At 36.9% G+C, this 18,832-nt stretch overlaps 1 protein-coding gene across 1 annotated transcript in view; it reads right to left on the reverse strand.

Annotated features, from left to right (window-relative positions):
* The window catches only part of ksr2 (kinase suppressor of ras 2), a 97,441-nt gene that overhangs the window by 73,798 nt on the left and 4,811 nt on the right, over nt 1–18,832 (reverse strand). The window contains exons 2-3 of the mRNA XM_028578477.1: nt 7,918–8,058; nt 5,782–5,932 (exon numbers count right to left, since the gene is read on the reverse strand). Of these exons, the coding sequence (XP_028434278.1) occupies nt 5,782–5,932; nt 7,918–8,058 (292 nt within the window). The remainder of the gene's footprint in view (nt 1–5,781; nt 5,933–7,917; nt 8,059–18,832) is intronic.

Below are 18,832 nucleotides of genomic sequence, written 5' to 3' on the forward strand. Positions count from 1 at the left end.
CTTTGATGCGGTGTGCACATAGCCAAAGTCCTAGACAGTGACGGCAAAAGAGAGTTGGTCTCCAAAAACACCTAAAGTTTGACTGGTCTGAACCCAGTTGGACTGAGGCAGGAGCGGCTGGGACTCCCTGACCAGGGGACGCCTGCCTGTCTGTCTGGCTGACTTTCTGGACAACATCCGCCTCCATTCCCAATCAAGCCGATGATACAGAAAAGAAGGTTAGAGAAGCACACAGGTGGCGAGCAACTCCAGTAGTCTGACAAACAAGCAACAAAGAGGTGTGAATGTTTCGAGAGGATAGCTGAGTACCTGCCGAATCACAAAGAGCCTGGATTTGTAAAAGACCTGTTAGTCTATATGCCTGAATCCTTATTCATTACATAAAAAAAAAAATCTTTGGAGAAAAGCCAAGTTAAACCTCCTCTTATAAAACCCTATTTTAATATAGCACAGTTTTGTTAAGGGCACACTGAAGAAAAACTACTCATCAAGTTAATTTGGTTAATTATTCAGCAGAGCCTTCCATCTAAAAGGACATCTGTTACAGAACAGAGTGTCTGTGCATGTGTGTGTGTGTGTGTGTGTGTGTGTGTGTGTGTGTGTGTGTGTGTGTGTGTGTGTGTGTGTGTGTGTGTGTTTAATTGGGAGTGAAGGAGAAACGAATATCTTATCGAACAGGTTTACAATTTTTGTGATGATCTACTGCCACCTTCTGGTTCATTTGTATCACTGCAAAAGCTTTGACCTAACATTCTGAAAACAAAGTGCGGTCTGCAACGCCACCTGGTGTGCAACCATGAAACAAAGAAATGCACTTGTAGTATCACGGTAGATGCCTTAGCAAGCCCTCACGGTTTGTAAAAGCCACAAAAACAAATACTTTTTGACCATCTTTGAATTGAAGGAGGTAGAGTGGGGGTTAGCAGTTTGGTCCTAAGCTCCTCATGCCCACATGTCGAAGTGTCCTTGAGACACTGAACCCCAAATTTCTCCCGATGGTCAGGCCAGCGCTTTCATGGTAGCTCGCTGCCAGCGGTGTGTGTGTGTGTGTGTGTGTGTGTGTGTGTGTGTGTGTGTGTGTGTGTGTGTGTGTGTGTGTGTGTGTGTGTGTGTGTGAATGGGTGGATGAGAGGCACATTGTAAAGTGCTCTGGATAAAAGCACTATACTGTATAAATGCAGTCATTTCCCATTTATTTACTTTGTGGACAACATTTGCAATTATTTAAACCTCTGCAGCTTCATAAATGCTCAATAAAATAAAATGTTGTTCACTGTAGCTCAACATGTGCACATGAACATACAGTACATCAACAAAGGAAAATATTTAGAGAGCTGCTTTTTGTTGTGGTAAGTGGAAGCTTTTACTGGCGTTATAATGCTACATTAAGACCACAGACCATTAAGACTTCAGGTCACTGAGTTTTATATTTCAAGTGTCTTAGCCGTAAGAGGTAAGAAGGTATTCCTACTGTATTTACTTTGTTGTAGAGGAGCGGTTAGACAAAGGCTTCATATACAGTACCAGCCATTAGAGCAGATAAAGTGGCACAACATGGAGTTTAATTCATTTGTCTTTTACAGAAAAACTAAATAACAATTGATCTGCAAATCAATTTGACTACATATTGACAATGCACTGCTCAGAAACTTGAAATTCAAAGAAAGGATTGGCGAACCTGAAAAGCTGAATGGGAAATGACGTTTTCACTAGAAAAGAAACTCTATTTAAAGCAGGAAAAAACAATAACTTATGTGTCTAGAGGTTTTAACCCCTACAAAAGTAACTTGGTCTTCTTTTCTGCACTATAATCATGTGACTGGAGTGGGTGGATCAGAGTGATAGAGAAAGACTTTATATCTCTATGGCTCTGGGGTGGATGAAAACACATGCATCACTTCAGGATAATAGAATATACAGTATATACGTATATTTAAGGGTTCTTAAAAGTCTCTGCATGTCCTCAGGCTGATTAGAGCTCTGCTCAGGTTGAATGTGAGTTGATAAATGTGATTTATATATTAAGTCCTTGTACTAATAAAAATGTAAAGAGTAACTTGTCAATTCTAACTGGTAAAAAAAATAATCTAATAATGAATACATTATGATACAGTACAATTAAACAACTACTGTAAAGGAGAAGTGGTGCAGTTTTCAAATGATGTCAAAAGAGCAAAAAGACCATCATACATGGTATTTTTTGCTTCATGTCTTTCTGCTTCACATAAGTCTTCTTCTTTTATTCTTTTACATGATCACATAAATGCATGACACAGGCATTTGAAGTAACACCCCACAAATATTTTAAATTGCTGTCAATGATTGTTGCAATAATGATTCATTATACCATAGTAGTGATTTTTGACATCATGAAAGCTGTTGCTCTAAACATGTGTCTTATTTCTGAAAAACATGAATTGTCTGCCTCACAAGTAGGTTCAGTAGATTCTAGGCTAAACATATGAAGAAAACAGTGCCACCTACCGAAACACAAACATACTGGGCATACGGTGTATTTAATAAATTATCTCTTGGACTGGCAGTGAATTAACGCCACAGCAAAACTAACTAGCATATATGTATGTATTTTAACTTAATGAATGCTGAGTTAATTAAGGTAACGTTTTCTGACTGAAATCAGAAATGAGGTCACATTTTTGTTACATTCTACAGATGATGACTGCTGTAAATTCTAGTCTCGTTTTTATAGTTCATTAATAAAGGCATAATAAATATACACAATGGTTTTGGTGAGGGCATGAAGAATTCAAAGATAATGTCACAGATCACTAATAAACTTTGTTTTGTGACATAAAATAATGAACTTTTTTTGTTGCCACTTTTATGTATTACAAAGCTTTCTTTTTTAATATCCGCATCATTTACACAAACACAATCATCTGAACACTGAATACTATATTACTATATATATTGAGATAATACTATATTTATGATATGACATAATCATGTAATTGATGATTAGTGTCATATGTGTCACCTCATGCTCCTATTGCACCTATCATGCATATGTTATCAAAATATAAATATCATTGATTTTGTATTTTTTATACACCTTATATTCTTTATAGTAGGGTTTCATTTGTTGTTTTGTTGTTAGGGTTAGTCTTTATTTAACACTGTGGCCTATTTACTGTACTACAGACTACACTCTTGATAAGGAATAGATACACACATAATAAAAGGCAGCTACTGTATATATCATCTCATCATCTCTAGCTAAAAAACAATTTACCTTTTCTGAATTCATAAAAAAAAATGGCAAAATGCATATCACACATCTTATGTATACACATCTCATAGAGCGGGATAATGAGGTAATTGTTGGTTCCTGCTGAATATAGTATAGGATGTAAACAAGCATCCTTCTGCTATTTTACTGTGCATCACTATGTTTTGGCTCATTAACTACAAATTGCAAATATTTACATCACTGCAAGCCAGTTAATGAACCATTCTATAGATTTTTTAGATTGATTACCTGTTTATATAAAAATCTAATTGCAGATATTTAACATAAGTACTAAATCATATTTACACTCACATTATTTGTTTCTCAAAGACATATTGTCAAGTTTAATGATCCTCCAACGTCTAAGATTTGCAAGTTGACTGCCAAAAGTAAAGAATTCATAAGCCATGTTGTTGGAAAATCAGGCCCAGAGGACAAGTAACAAGTAAACACTCCTGTTGTGAAAACAATTATAAGAATTTAGTTACAAAATGAAATTAAATAAGTTACTATTAGTTGCATACTGGTTGCCTATAGGTTTAAGACACAAGTTTGAGTCCAGCTGGAGACCTTTGTTGCATGTCAGCCTATCTCATTTGGGGGGATGGCAGTAGCCCAGTCCGTAGGGACTTGGGTTGGGAACCGGAGCACTGGCAGCCCACTCACTCTGACATCTCTCCATTTGTGCATGAATAGGTCCTGAGCATGTCTATTGTGTAGAGCATGTGTATTTCAGGCCTGTGTGTAGTGATTTCTAACAAACAGAGTGTAAACTGTAATTTCCCCACTGGGGATCAATAAACTGTATAACATTAATTATAAAATCTCTGTCCTCTTATTTCCAGTCAGTTCTCTACTGTTAACTGTCTAACAAAAGCATAAAATGCCTCAAAAAATAATTTTAACAAAAATAAATTGCTCTTCAGTATTTGGCACTCAAGTCTCAAATGGCAGTGTTTCCTTGAATGTACCAGAGAGAATTTTCCACAATGGTCCCTGCACTGTATTACACTGCAAAAAGTGATTGGTGATTATATTATTTTTATTTATACATATATACAGTACAGGCCAAAAGTTTGGACACACCTTCTCATTCAATGCGTTTCCTTTTTATTTTCATGACTATTTACATTGTAGATTCTCACTGAAGGCATCAAAACTATGAATGAACACATATGGAATTATGTACTTAACAAAAAAGTGTTAAATAACTGAAAACATGTCTTATATTTTAGATTCTTCAAAGTAGCCACCCTTTGCTTTTTTATTAATAAGGGAAAAAAGTCCACCAATTAACCCTGACAAAGCACACCTGTGAAGTGAAAACCATTTCAGGTGACTACCTCATGAAGCTCATTGAGAGAACACCAAGGGTTTGCAGAGTTATCAAAAAAAGCAAAGGGTGGCTACTTAGAAGAATCTAAAATATAAGACATGTTTTCAGTTATTTCACACTTTTTTGTTAAGTACATAATTCCATATGTGTTCATTCATAGTTTTGATGCCTTCAGTGAGAATCTACAATGTAAATAGTCATGAAAATAAAGAAACACATTGAATGAGAAGGTGTGTCCAAACTTGTGGCCTGTACTGTATATATATATATATATATATATATACATTAGAAAACATAATAAATAAGGATGATTAAGTGTTCTCTATAGTGTACTGTTTACCTCAAGCAAGACACAAGATTTTAACATCCTGAAAAGATAAATTGATGGCAATCAATGGCAGCATCAATAGAGGAAATAATCTAATAAAATGTATGGCATGTTTTTGATGAATGTCAAAGTTAAGTACTGCATATACAATTTTTATTTTAGGGTGAAACAACCAGAAGTTTAGCTGGTTTGTCCTTTTGACAGATAACATTACTGCTGGCATTACTTGTTGTACTGTTTTTCCACTTACTGTCAATCACCTAAAAAAAAAAGTCTACTTATAAAGAGTGTCTTTGTTAGCGCGCACAGCGGATCATTTCAAGCTAGGCAGAAGTTTATTAAAAAAAATCTACATTTCAAATGAGTTGGGAATGTAATTTTACACACAGTATCGGTAAATGCTGATAACTCTAAAGGACATTTAAAGCTTTAGTGCACAACTATTTTATATTAATGAACGCCTGTTACATTCAAGCCATTGTCAAATGAGTTGCTACAAAGCTAATTAAGACTTTCAGCTCTACACAACTCTCCCTGTATTTCTCTGTATGTTTGGAGACGAAGAGGTCATAAAAATTACAAGATAATTACCCCGTCTGAAGACGCCATCATGTTTTTTTAATCCTTTGTGTCCTCATTGATTAGACGGTTAAACGCTACTAGCAACTGAGTGGAGGAGGGGTGGGGGTGGTGGGCGATCACCGAAAGCTTGCATCGTGTGGATGCACCGACACTGTTGTTGTCATTACTTAGAATTCCTCATAGGGGCAACAGAAACTATGCACTATAGCTTTAAATGCAGGCGTTTCTGTGAATGTGTGTGTTTCTGTGTGAGCGCATCTCTGTGTGTTTTGGGTGGACCCTTACCGAGCTGGTGGGCCTTTCTGAGGCAGGAGAGGGAGGCGTTGAGTCGGGCGCACTCCTCTTCGTTGGCACCAAACTTCTGCAGCAGCTCACACACCTGCTCCTCGCTCATCTCCAGCAGGCCCTCCAGGGTTACCTCACCTGGGCTCATCTCCTGCAAAAACACATACATATGCAAACACATGACACACACATGGTTAAGATCTTATATTAATAGATGGATCGCATGGTTTACAGTTAAAGAAGCACTTTGGCAGCCTCCAATGACAATGAAAAGACGTGGAGAAAATATTTACCGTTTTCAGTGATTATGTCGTTATATTATATTCGTAATCAGTTTGTCAGTTAAAGCTCCATTGTGTAATTTTTTGAGTTGATTCTTAGCAAAAATCTCTTTATTCTTTCACAAATATTCATGTGTAATTACTTCCACCAACTAATCAAAGTACTGTCGTACGCGTAGAATCTGCCATTCAGAATCATTCAGAATACATACGAGCGACTCGCTCGAATGATGGCCGCCATGTTGCACCTCCATCTTTAAAATACGTTAGCCAAAGAGGGACATACCTCTGCCTTTCGCACTTTTAAACTCCGTGGCATCGTGACGAATGCCAGGGAGGGGGAGAAAATAACGAAGTCGCCAAGGAAGTTAAAAAGAGAATTAAAACAACAACGCGACCGGCACAGCAACAACACCAAAGTTAATATTGGAGTGGCTTGAAAGAGCTCATAACGAGCAAGGATTTTAAAAAGGGACGCCGAAGTTGCCTGCTTTCTTCTCAAAAGGTAATTCTGCCTATTTGTGTAAATTCAAAGTGTTATAGTTGCTTGACTAACTATAGCATGGTTGTGCATAATGTGAAACGACGTCTAGAATACTTTTCCTCGCATCAACCTACCTTGTAACATAAATGTAATCATATGTGTTGTGATTTCCCTGGCAGACAACTCACGTAATGGAGTTGTAACACAGACTAGCTACAGCTAGAACAGCTGCGTGTAAATGATGGAGATACTAAGAGCTAATTTCGGTTTCATTGACATGATTGTTCATACTGCTCAGAGAAATATATTAAAAACACGAACCTCCGTTGCTTCTCTCCTACGCTGTAAACATTGCCTTACACTATTAATCTCGTACAATATACAGAATAACGATAGCACTGATACTTTACTAACAGAAATTCTTACACAATGTAGCTTTAAGAATGGAAAGAGGTGATGACTGTAAAAACGCCGGATTGTTTGTTGAGCTTTTAATGCATGGATTTGGGTTTATCTCTTGCCACAAATGAAACACACCTACATTTTAAAGTCAAAAAAGCTGCAACCCCCTTGGCTGACTGTAATGGGCTGAGACACCTGCTGATCAAGTAAAAATGCCTGGAAATCAAATTTAAGCTTCAATGGCTCATTAATGAAACAATTATTTCTCAAACCAAAACAAACATTAGAAGATGTGATAGTAACTATTGAGAGTGTAAAATTTCTATTTCAAGAGAAAAGTTGACCTTTAGAGGAACTGCAGCTTAAAACACTACTGCACTGGCTGGAACATTCAGCAAAGGGGGTTGCTGCGGCTTGAGAGAGAAAAGAGAGAAAATAATAAAGCGAAAAAAGTTGACATGCAAATGCCCTGACTCACTAACATGGTATCAATGTTAGCCAAAATAATATGGCTTAGCTCATCAATTCAAAAATGAAAAAACAAACACCAAACTAAAAATAAATCACACACATTGCACACTCAAGTTAACCAACTTAGCCATTTAGTGATCACTTTCTAGTAAAGAATGTGAACGGTGAACACAGGTGACTTCAGACAGGAGACAAAATAAAGGAAATACCTAAAACTATGGAAGAAACATGCAACAAATGCAGATGTTTCCATAAAAGACACAAGCAGTCACTAGATGGTTTGATGATTATGAAAATGATGTAAATCATATTATATAGCCTTCACAGTCATCAGATGTCAAAACAATTTAACACCTAGGGGAGATTTTGTTAGACAGCACTCTCTGTTACCAATCTATTCATTATCAGATACCAGATTTTATATCTGAGTAAAAATATCTAACATTCTCAAACTATTATTATGGGAGATAAGATGAGCATCTGGCTGGACATATTTACCTCTGTGACCTCCTTCCTCAAGTTGACGATGCGGAACCAGTGGCCGAGGCGAGGGAAGTCCTCCAGCTCGACACTGCGCTCCTCTAAGGCCACTTTGCACTTACAGGACAGCTGGCGGCTGAAGTACTTTACCAACTTCCCCTGAGAACAAGAGGACCATATACAGTGACCTCATCACTATGTGTAGACAGTAAACCAACAACTGGACATAGCCCTGCATTTATGGTCTTTTCGGGGTTCAACTGTATACTGATGTAATACTGATGCAAAATACATAAACACAAAACACAAAAAGAATACTGAAGTTTTGACTGTTTTTGTAGCGTTTGAAAAGCTTGCTTATCTTTATAAAAAATATTAAAGCTGCAGGATACAATTAAACCACAGCAACATACAGATTATACATGAATTCAATGTTGTGTCTAATTTCAATTTTGGAAGAAAATAGTTGCCACAGAAGTCATATGGGACCATGATTTTACTTCTGGAAAGAGAAGTTGTTCAAACACCATTTTTAGAGCACCACAAACAACATTGTTTACACCTTATTTACAGGTCTTTACAGTGGATTTTTCAAAACCTCTTTCTTTTAAAAAAAATAAGGGATTGTTAGCCTCATTTTACCCTTCTTAGTTTTGTTCTTTTATATTGTTTAATCTGTTTGCCTGATTTTGCATTGTTTTGTCTACAACTTTTTCTGCTGCTATCATGGCGTGGTTGCCCTTGCAAAAAGAAGTTAGGGACTTCATTGGTTAAAAAATTGTTATTTGGACAGTGGAGGCAGGTTATAAATTGAGAATCCATAGACCGTGTGGAACAAGTTTAAATTCTACCAAAGAGTTTGAGAGAAAGACTCTCAATCCCGCCAGATTTGGCAACAATTTTCTCGCACTAACCTTTGACCTACTTATTATTTAGGCAAACATAATAAATCTAAAATATGCCTCCTTCCAACAATATAAGTTACGATGATTATGCAGACATCACACATATTTCCATAACCATATCACCAGGGAATTATGGTCCAATACAAACACTGAGTAAGTGCATTGAACAAATCGACGATTGGATGTGCCAGAACTTTCTTAAATTAAACAAAGACAAAATTGAGGTGGTTGTTTTTGTAGCCAGAGGAACTGACTTTTCAATCGAGCCAGAGGAACAAGTCGGCGCTTAGCTTCATGCTACATTTACACGTGGCCGGCTATGTTCATAAACAAACATTTCAACCTCTCCGTTTTCTTGGTGTAGTCATGGACTCAGAACTGAATACCAAAAGCCACATTAAGACAATTTTAAGTCAGCCTATTATCATCTTAATATTATATCAAGGGTTAAAGGAATTATGTCTCAGCAGGATTTGGAAAAACTTGTCCATGCTTTTATCTTCAGTAGACTTCACTACTGTAGCGGTGTCTTTACAAGTCTCCCTAAAAAATCATTAGACAGCTGCAGCTGATTCAGAACGCTGCTGCTCGAGTCCTCCCTAAGACATTGAAAGTGGATCACATCACTCCAGTTTTGAGGTCTTTACACTGGCTTCCTGTCTCAAAGAATTGGTATTAAAATATTACTTTTGGTTTGTAAAGCATTAAATGGTTTAGGACTAAAATACATGTCTGATCTGCTGCTACACTATGAACCATCCGGACCTCTCAGGTTGTCTGGGACAGGTCTGCTATCTGTCCCCAGAGTCTGAACTAAACATGGAGAAGCATCGTTCACTTTTTTTAAGTACCACATATCTAGAACAAAGTCCCAGAAAACTGCAAGTCCGCTGCAACTCTCAGTTCTTCTAATTCAAGGCTGAAGACTTTTCTTTTTGATGCGGCATTTTTTTTTTCAAGAAATTGTTAATTTCTTACACTGCACTGTAACTTTTATTCTTGTCTTATTCTATTTTAGCTGTTTTTATTAGGGGTGTTGAAATGAATCATTGCATCGATGCATTGCGATGCGGAAGTGGACGATTCTGCATCGATGCAGTGACAGACCATAATCGATTATTGCCTACTGATGTCACTTGTTGATTTTCTTGTCGCTGCTTTTTTAGTTTTTGCCTTTTGTCTGTTGTCTGTTGTGTTCAGACTCCGTTACATTCAGGAAGTGTCTTTTTAAGAGCAGATACAATAAAAAAAAGGGGAGTTCATACATATCTGACTGCTTGAATTTGTTGATGAAAACCATGTCAATAAATAATAACATTGAGGAGGTGATGCATCATGGTGCATCGGGATATCAAATCAGATCGAATCGTTGACAGGATAATCGTACTCGAATCGAGACCAGTGAAGATTCACACCCCTAGTTATATGTTTTTAACTGCTCTTTAATGTTTTATGTAAAGCACTTTGAATTGCCTTTTTGCTGAAATGTGCTATACAAATAAAGCTGCCTTACATTCTTTAACGAAGTCTTCAGAGGGGAAACATCATGTCCCTGACGAACTACACTTTAATGGATTTAAGGAAATGAATCACACTTTGTGATTGCTATATTCTGTCATTTTAAAACTATATTAGCCACAGGTTTTATTAGCCCTTGGTGACACTTCAATACACATTAATAATTAATCTGATTATCATAGCATTACATCCTGTGAGGGCATAGTCAGTGTAACCATAACCCTATTTTACACCATTTTAACACCTTTGAGTTAATCAACCTTTAAATGATGCTGCCATGTTAACATTGAATTCACATGTTAAGTGTTTAGTGCTAAAAAGGGTCAGAAATGTCTCTCTTTACACAGGCGATGTGGAATCCTATCTAAAACTGCTGTCTAAAGATAACCGTAAATACAGTAAGATCATACTTCACGTAGGTGGTAATGATAACCCCGATTACGCAAATCGGAGATCACTAAAATTAATGTTAAGTCACTTTGTGCATATGCAAAGACAATGTCGGACTCAGTAGTTTTCTCTGGACCCCTGCCAAACCTGATCAGCGATGACATGTACAGCTGCATGTCATCCTTCCACCGCTGGTTGTCGGGGTGGTGCCCAGCTAATGATGTGGGCTACGTAGATAACTGGAGGGCGTTCTGGGGAAAGCCTGGTCTGATTAGGAGAGACGGCATGAGCCGCTCTCATATCAAGAAATCTGACTGAGTCTATTATCGGTCATAAACCATGACAACCCAAGGCTGAAATCAGTAATCAGAGGTGCAGTGCTACGCGCTTCTCTGTGCTTCCGTTGGAGAAGTCGCCCACTCCTAGTTCCATAACCACGGTGTCTGTCCCCGGACTCAGATCAGTTAAATCAAAGGTAAACAAAAGAGGAGCTATACTTAAGAACCTAATTGGAATTAAAACTACCACTGCAATGATAGAACAGAATAGGACTATTAGATGTGGACTATTAAATATTAGATCTCTGTCGTGTCTAAAGCAGTACTAGTAAACAATTTGATATCAGATAATGAAATTGATCTATTCTGTCTTACCGAAACATGGCTGTGCCATGAAGAATATGTTAGTCTAAATGAAGCCACTCCTCCCAGTCATATTAATACTCAAAATCATTGAAGCTCTGGCAGAGGAGGGGGAGTTGCAGCCATCTTTGATTCATGCCTGTTAATTAATCCTAAACCTAAACTAAATTACAACTCATTTGAAAGCCTTGTTCTTAATCTTCTACATCCAACATGGAAAACATTACATTATAAGGCCACTCACTGTTTTAACCACACCCTCAACCTTGTGCTGGCATATGGCATCAAAATTGAAGATTTAATAGTATTTCCGCAGAATCCTTTATTATCGGACCATTCTTTAATAACTTTCGAATTCTTACTACCCAATTATACGAAATTAAATAAAAGCTAGATGCCTATCTGACAGTGCTATAGCTAAATTTAAGGAAGATATTCCAACAGCATTTAACTCAATGCCGTGCCTTAATATAACAGAGGACTCTTATGTTAACTTTAGTCCCTACTAAATTTATAATTATATAGACGATGCTACGGCCTCGCTACAGACGACTGTAGACTCTGTTGCTCCCCTCAAAAAAAAAAGATGATGAAACAAAGGAAACTAGCACCTTGGCATAACTCCCAAACTCTCAAATTAAAACAAACCTCACGAAAACTTGAAAGTAAGTGGCGTTCTACCAATCTGGAAGAATCTCGTTTAGATTGGCAAGACAGTCTGAAAACATATAGGAAGGCTCTCAGAAATGCCAGATCATACTATTACTCATCACTAATAGAAGAAAATAAGAACAACCCAAGGTTTCTTTTCAGCACTGTAGCCAGGCTGACAGAGAGTCACAGCTCTATTGAGCCATCTATTCCTATAGCTCTGAGTAGTGATGACTTCATGAGCTTCTTTAATGATAAAATTATAATAATAATAATTAGAGATAAAATTCATCACCTCTTTCCCTCAACTTCTAACGGTTCACCTTTAAATGCAGGACCACTAGAAAGAACGACAAGACCCAACATATATTTAGAATGCTTTTATCCTATAGACCTTCAACAATCAATGTTAAAAGTCTCTTCAGCTAAGCCATCTACCTACCCATACCGACAAGGCTACTTAAAGAAGCGTTACCCATGCTTAACACTTCATTACTAGATATGATCAGTATGTCTTTATTAACAGGTTATGTTGCTGTGCTAAAACCTAGTCTGAAAAAACCCACCCTGTATCCTGAGGTCTTAGCCAACTATATACCTATATCAAATCTTCCCTTTCTCTCCAAGATCCTTGAGAAGGTAGTCGCTAATGAGTTATGTGACTTTCTACATAGTAATAGTTTATTTGAGGACTTTCAGTCATGATTTAGAATGCGTCATAGCACAGAGACGGCACTGGTGAAAATTACTAATGACCTTCTAACTGCTACAGACAAAGGACTTGTCTCTGTACTTGTCTTACTAGCTGCATTCGACACTACTGACCATACCATCCTGTTACAGAGACTGGAACATTTAGTTGGCATTAAAGGAATCAAACTAAGCTGGTTTAAATCCTATTTATCTGATTGATCTCAATATGTTAATGTTAACGATGAATCCTCCAGGCATGCTAAAGTTAGCCATGGCGTTCCACAAGTCTCAGTGCTTGGACCAATTCTATTCACCATATGCTTCCTCTAGGCAATATTATTAGGAAACACTCAATTAACTTTCACTGTTATGTGGATGACACCCACTTATACCTATCAATCAATCCAGATGATACCAGTCAGTTCAAGCATGCATTAAAGATATAAATTCATGGATGACCTACAATTTTCTGATGTTAAACTCAGACAAAACCAAGGTTATTGTGCTGGGTCCTAAATACCTCAGAACCTCATTATCTAAAGATATAGCTACTCTGGATGGCATTGCCCTGGCCTCCAGCACTACTGTCAGAAATCTAGGAGTTATTTTTGATCAGGATATATCCTTTAACGCCCACTTGAAACAAAGAACTCAAGAACAGCCTTTTTTCACCTTTGTGACATTGCCAAAATTAGGCACATCCTGTCTCAAAACAATGCTGAAAAACTAGTCCCTGCATTTGTTACTTCCAGGCTGGACTGTTGTAATTCCTTACTATCAGGTTGCTCAAATAAGTCCCTTAAGACTCTCCAGCCGATCCAGAATGCTACAGTGCGTGTTCTGACAAGAACTAAGAAAAGAGATCATATTTCTTCTGTATTAGCTTCTCTGCATTGGCTTCCTGTAAAATCCAGGATTGAATTTAAAATCCTTCTCCTCACCTACAAAGCTCTAAATGGTCAAGCACCATCATATCTTGAAGAGCTCATAGTACCTTATTGTCCCACTAGAGCGCTGCGCTCCCAGAATGCAGAGTTACTTGTGTTGCCTAGAGTCTCTAAAAATAAAATAGGAGCCAGAGCCTTCAGCTACCAGGCTCCTCACCTGTGGAAACAGCTCCCAGTCTGGGTCCGGGAGGCAGACACCGTCACCACATTTAAGAGTAAACTTAAAACTTTCCTCTTTGATAAAGCTTATAGTTAGGGAGTGAGGAGTTGCAGCGTTCGCCTAGACTGGCAGGGAAAGGTGTATAGCGCCAGACACGGCACCCTTTTCTTCTCTGCTTCTCTTCATAGTCATCAGAGTCATCTACCAACCCTTATAGAACTGGCTCACGTTTGCCTTGCACCAGCTCTTAATTACGCTGTTATAGTTTCAGACTGCCGGGGGACTTCCTTTGACACACTGAGCTCCTCTCTCTTCTCTCTTTCCATCTGTGTGCATCCATGTCCCAGAAATGCTTGTTACTAACTTAGCTCTGGGGAGCTTATTCCCCGGAGTCCTTATGTTTTTTCACCCAGCAGTTTTCCTTGGATTAGGGTGGCACCTAAATCATGGTTGCAGCTGTCCTGCTATGCCCTGCAGTGCTCTGCTATGCCCTGCAGTGCCTTGCTACACCCTGCTAAACCCTGTAACACCCTGCAGTGCCCTGCTACGCCATTAACTACTACAACTACTATTTCTAGTCATATTTCCATTATCTTTATTGTGACTATTATTGCCACTATTCATCACAAGAGAGGCAAGAGCCTGGGTCTGTCCGAGATTTCTCCCTGAAAGGAAGTATTCCTCACCACCCGAGGTTTCTCCCTAAAAGGGAGTTTTTCCTCAACTCTGTCACACTAAATCCTTGCTCTTGGGGGAATTACTGGAATTGTTGGGTGTTTGTAAATTATAGAGTGTGGTCTAGACCTACTCTATGTGTAAAGTGTCTTGAGACAACTCATGTTATGATTTGATACTATAAATCAAATTGAGTTGAATTGAATAGACAACAACATGATGAGCAGCGGTGGGAAGGGGGGGGGACTACAAAACACATTTCATGCTGAACCAAAAACATGAAATTAAAAACATGACAGCTAGAGGCTTGTGTTGAACAAATGAACCCAACTGTTGAATAAATCTATGAAAACAGTAGTTGTAAATTGTTTGAATCATGTAAAATGCTTTTATCAATCTATCACTGTAGCCCTGTTATTAAAAGTAATAGGTGATTATTCAAGTAGGCCAGTATAGCTGTCAACTTCATGTGTAAAGCCCATTCACTTATTTTTATTATTTATATTCATTTAGCTTGTCACAGTTTTATTAATAATACATTTTTGGGAGGTTGTCATTATCATATCCCACAATTTTCTCATATTACCTGTATTTTAGGTTGAAAGTAATACATACACTGAAATGTTTTGCAGTTAATAGCGCGTTCCTCTCCTGGCCTTCAATTATATGGCAAACAGTATCCTATTTATGACACTGCTCTATTTAATACATCCTATTAAAAATGTATTGCTAATTGAAGAGCTATTTCTTGGTAAGTAGGAGGACAGTGCAATGACCTGGCAGTGAACCTGTGCTAGAGAAGTAAAGAGATAATGAAAGGGTCCTTCGTGGGACAGAGCTGGGTTCACTCTAGGGTCATGGGGTCACAAAATAATCTAAATAGATCTTCAATAAATGCATAAAGAATTAAATATATTAATATACAATGAAATTATAACAGTAATGCATGGGATGAATACATAAGTAATTGTATACGTCATATACATATAAAAATACATTATAATAAATAATGTCATCATGCGTTTATGTTGTATATATTTTTACTGTGAATCTATTTGGTAAAATCTCTGCTTGTCAGTCGTCACAGACAGGAATAGGCATATCATTAGATTTTATAATCAATCTACACTCTTCTCTGCTCTCTGCTCTCTGCTCCTCCACAGCCAGTCTGAACTCCATTTCTTATGCTGACTGACCCCTTATTAAGTGACAACTTTTAGTTTATGGCTTGAATAAATTACTAAATGACTAAAGGATTTCCCCTTTATGCAAAGGGACAATGCAGAGCATAGTCTACTATACTATATACTGGTACTTATATTCAGGCTTCAACATTAGCACCATCTACCAGCCAAATGTTGGTAAAATATGCAAGTGGCTGGTAGATTTGTTTCACTCACCAGCCAAAAAAAACAATGGTAATAGAGTGGCTGGTAAAAAGTTCATTTTGAACCCTGCTTATATTATAAATATATCAAATACATATATTTTATGCAAACAAGGCAGCTCATAATTCAGGACAACCGCAAAAGGCATCCTGTTTTAGTACAAACTCAACTGTTGTACTTAAGTACAATTTTAGGTAGTTGTACTTTGCAGTATTTACTGAATTCTACATCTCATGGGAAAACAGTTTTCTCTGCAATAAACAGTTTTGACAGCCAGAGTTACTCGTTACTTTACAGATTTTACACAAAACATTAAATCAGTTTTTTCGTTATGGATTAAACTAACAAACTGTATTTAGCTCAACCATGGCCCTCTGCAATATAAATGTTACCTACACATCAATGCATCAGTAATAATAATATAATATGTAAGACACCCACAGCAGCCATTTTTCTGCAGTATGAGTACTTTAACATTTGATAATGTAGTTCATTTAGCAGATACTTGAGTACTTTTGAAGAAGAATTTTGAATGCAATACTTTTACTTACGGTATAATAAAGTATTTTTACACTGTGGTATTGCTGTTTTTATTTTTACTTAAGAAAATGATCTGAATACTATTTAAACCACTGCTTATATTTTGCTAGTTCACAACTCTTTAATAGTCATTAAAACATGTCCCTTTCTGCCATACTGAAAGCCAGACTGTTAACATGCATACTGTACATTTTACTTTGTGATCTGGCAACTTTTTATTTCGAGCACAGTGTGCTGCACGTAGACAAGCAGCTAACTACATCCAGAAGCAAATGATTAAAGTTTGATACATCTTTTTAGTTACATTGCAGAGAAAAGAATTAATATGTTGAAGAAAATATATTTTGTTTTGACTGTACTTACTTCCTATAACAGGACAAGCAAGATTTACAGCAAGCATAGTGAAGCAACTTTGAGCTGAAAAAAATCAGTCTGCTTAAAACAATGTTAGAATAATGCCCAGGCCCACAGTTGGTGACGTGATGCTTGAAGACTGAAGGATGATACATTTGATACACTGGCCTAAATCAGTGCATACCAAAGTAGAAACCCGTGGAGGAGGGACTCGCAAGTCACCTCTGAATGCAGAAACCCCTACACTAGCTGCCCACGGCTGCACACATTTAACCTGGCTAAATGTGTTGACTTCTTACTGATCATAGTCTTACAATATCTATAAGTCTCATGCAGTGGTGGAATGTAACTAAGTACATTTACTTAAGTACAAATTTGAGGTACTTTTTCTTCTCATGCCACTTTCTACTTCTGTTTTGCAAAATTTCAGAGAAATATTGTACTTTGTACTCCACTCCATTAATCTGACAGCTTTAGTTACTAGTTACTTTACAAATTAAGATTTTTGCCGACAAAATACATTATACGTTACACGTTTATAAAATACATTGTTTTATTATAAATTAAACTACCCAAAAATATAACAGCCTACATGTCCAGCTGAAATGATTAGCCGATTCAACACAGAACTGTTTTGATCATTTCCGGGTTCCAAAATATGAGGATTTATCTGCATCAAGTACTTTTACTTTTAAGACTTTAAGTACATTTTCCTGATAATACTTACATACTTTTACTTAAAGTAACATTTTCTATCCAGGACGTTTACTTGTAACAGAGTATTTTTTACAGTGTGGTATTAGTACTTTTACTTAAGTAAAGGATCTGAATACTTCTTCCACCACTGGTCTCAGGCTACATCCACTTAAAATATATCTTGCCATTGTTATTTGTTTATGACAATGCAACAATAAAGCATGACATAAAGTAGTCTAACTGGGTATTATTCAGTGCAAATGATAGGAGGATAAGTGAGAGAGAAATAGTATCAATTAATACTTCTATTATCAAGGTTTATCTTTCTCAAAAAGTCACCCCCATAGATTTTTAAGTAAATGTCAACTAATCCTAAATTTCTTTTTAGCCAGTGAAGCAGCATGGCTCTCGCAACGGTAACACCAGTCTGTTGAGCTGTGGGTCAGTCGAGCTACCACTTTGGTCCAGACTGAAATATCTCTGCAATGTCTGCAAGACACAAAGAAGCTGCCGTTCTTAAAGAATACAATCTCAAGTGTTATTAGGCCTTACTTCACTAAACATGTAAAACAGTATTAATAGGTAAGGGAGAGGAAAGAGAAAAAGGAAGTTACTCAACTTTAGAGTTTAAAGAGTTAAAAAAAAAAAGGTTTTGTTTACACTGAGCACTCAATAGTACATTTTTATATGAAACACATGGGTATCAGGTTATATGCAAATACCTTTTAAAAGGAGAATTCAAGAAGATATGTAAAAATGCCCTTAGACCTCAGAGGGCTAATAATGAATAATTAGTACAATTAGTAATTAACCCTTGGGTTGTCCACCCGGGTCAAAACTGAAATTGAACACTTTTATCGCTTTTTTGATGTTTGATTGTTTCTTTTATACTACTACCAGTATAGTGTACACACCATTCCCACCAATGTATTACCACTAGTTTTACACAATTTTTTTTTTTCTCAAATTCATGGTAACTTATATGAAATTATATAAATTTTTTGTGTTTTGTCAAAGTTTAGTTTGAGGATACTGTTTTGAAAGAAAAATAAAACACCCAAAATTCAATAAAGTAGTGAACTGATACTTCATTTAATTTGCAAGGAACATGGTATGGAACCATCCATGTCATTTTTGGACAATTTGGATGAAAGAATCCCACATTTCTGATGTAGAAACTTTTAAAAAGGGGTCAAATTTGACCCGAGGACAACAGGAGGGTTAAGCAACCAAACTGGTATATGTTAAAGTTTAACTAGGAAATACATCACATGTGTAAAGGCATTATCAGTGCACTGATACATAGGTGCTAGATCCTAAAGACATTTATTATTATAATAATTATTCATATTATTATTAATTGAAAGCATATTCA

This window comes from Perca flavescens, chromosome 5 (genome assembly GCF_004354835.1).
Source record: "Perca flavescens isolate YP-PL-M2 chromosome 5, PFLA_1.0, whole genome shotgun sequence".
Taxonomy (NCBI): domain Eukaryota; kingdom Metazoa; phylum Chordata; class Actinopteri; order Perciformes; family Percidae; genus Perca; species Perca flavescens.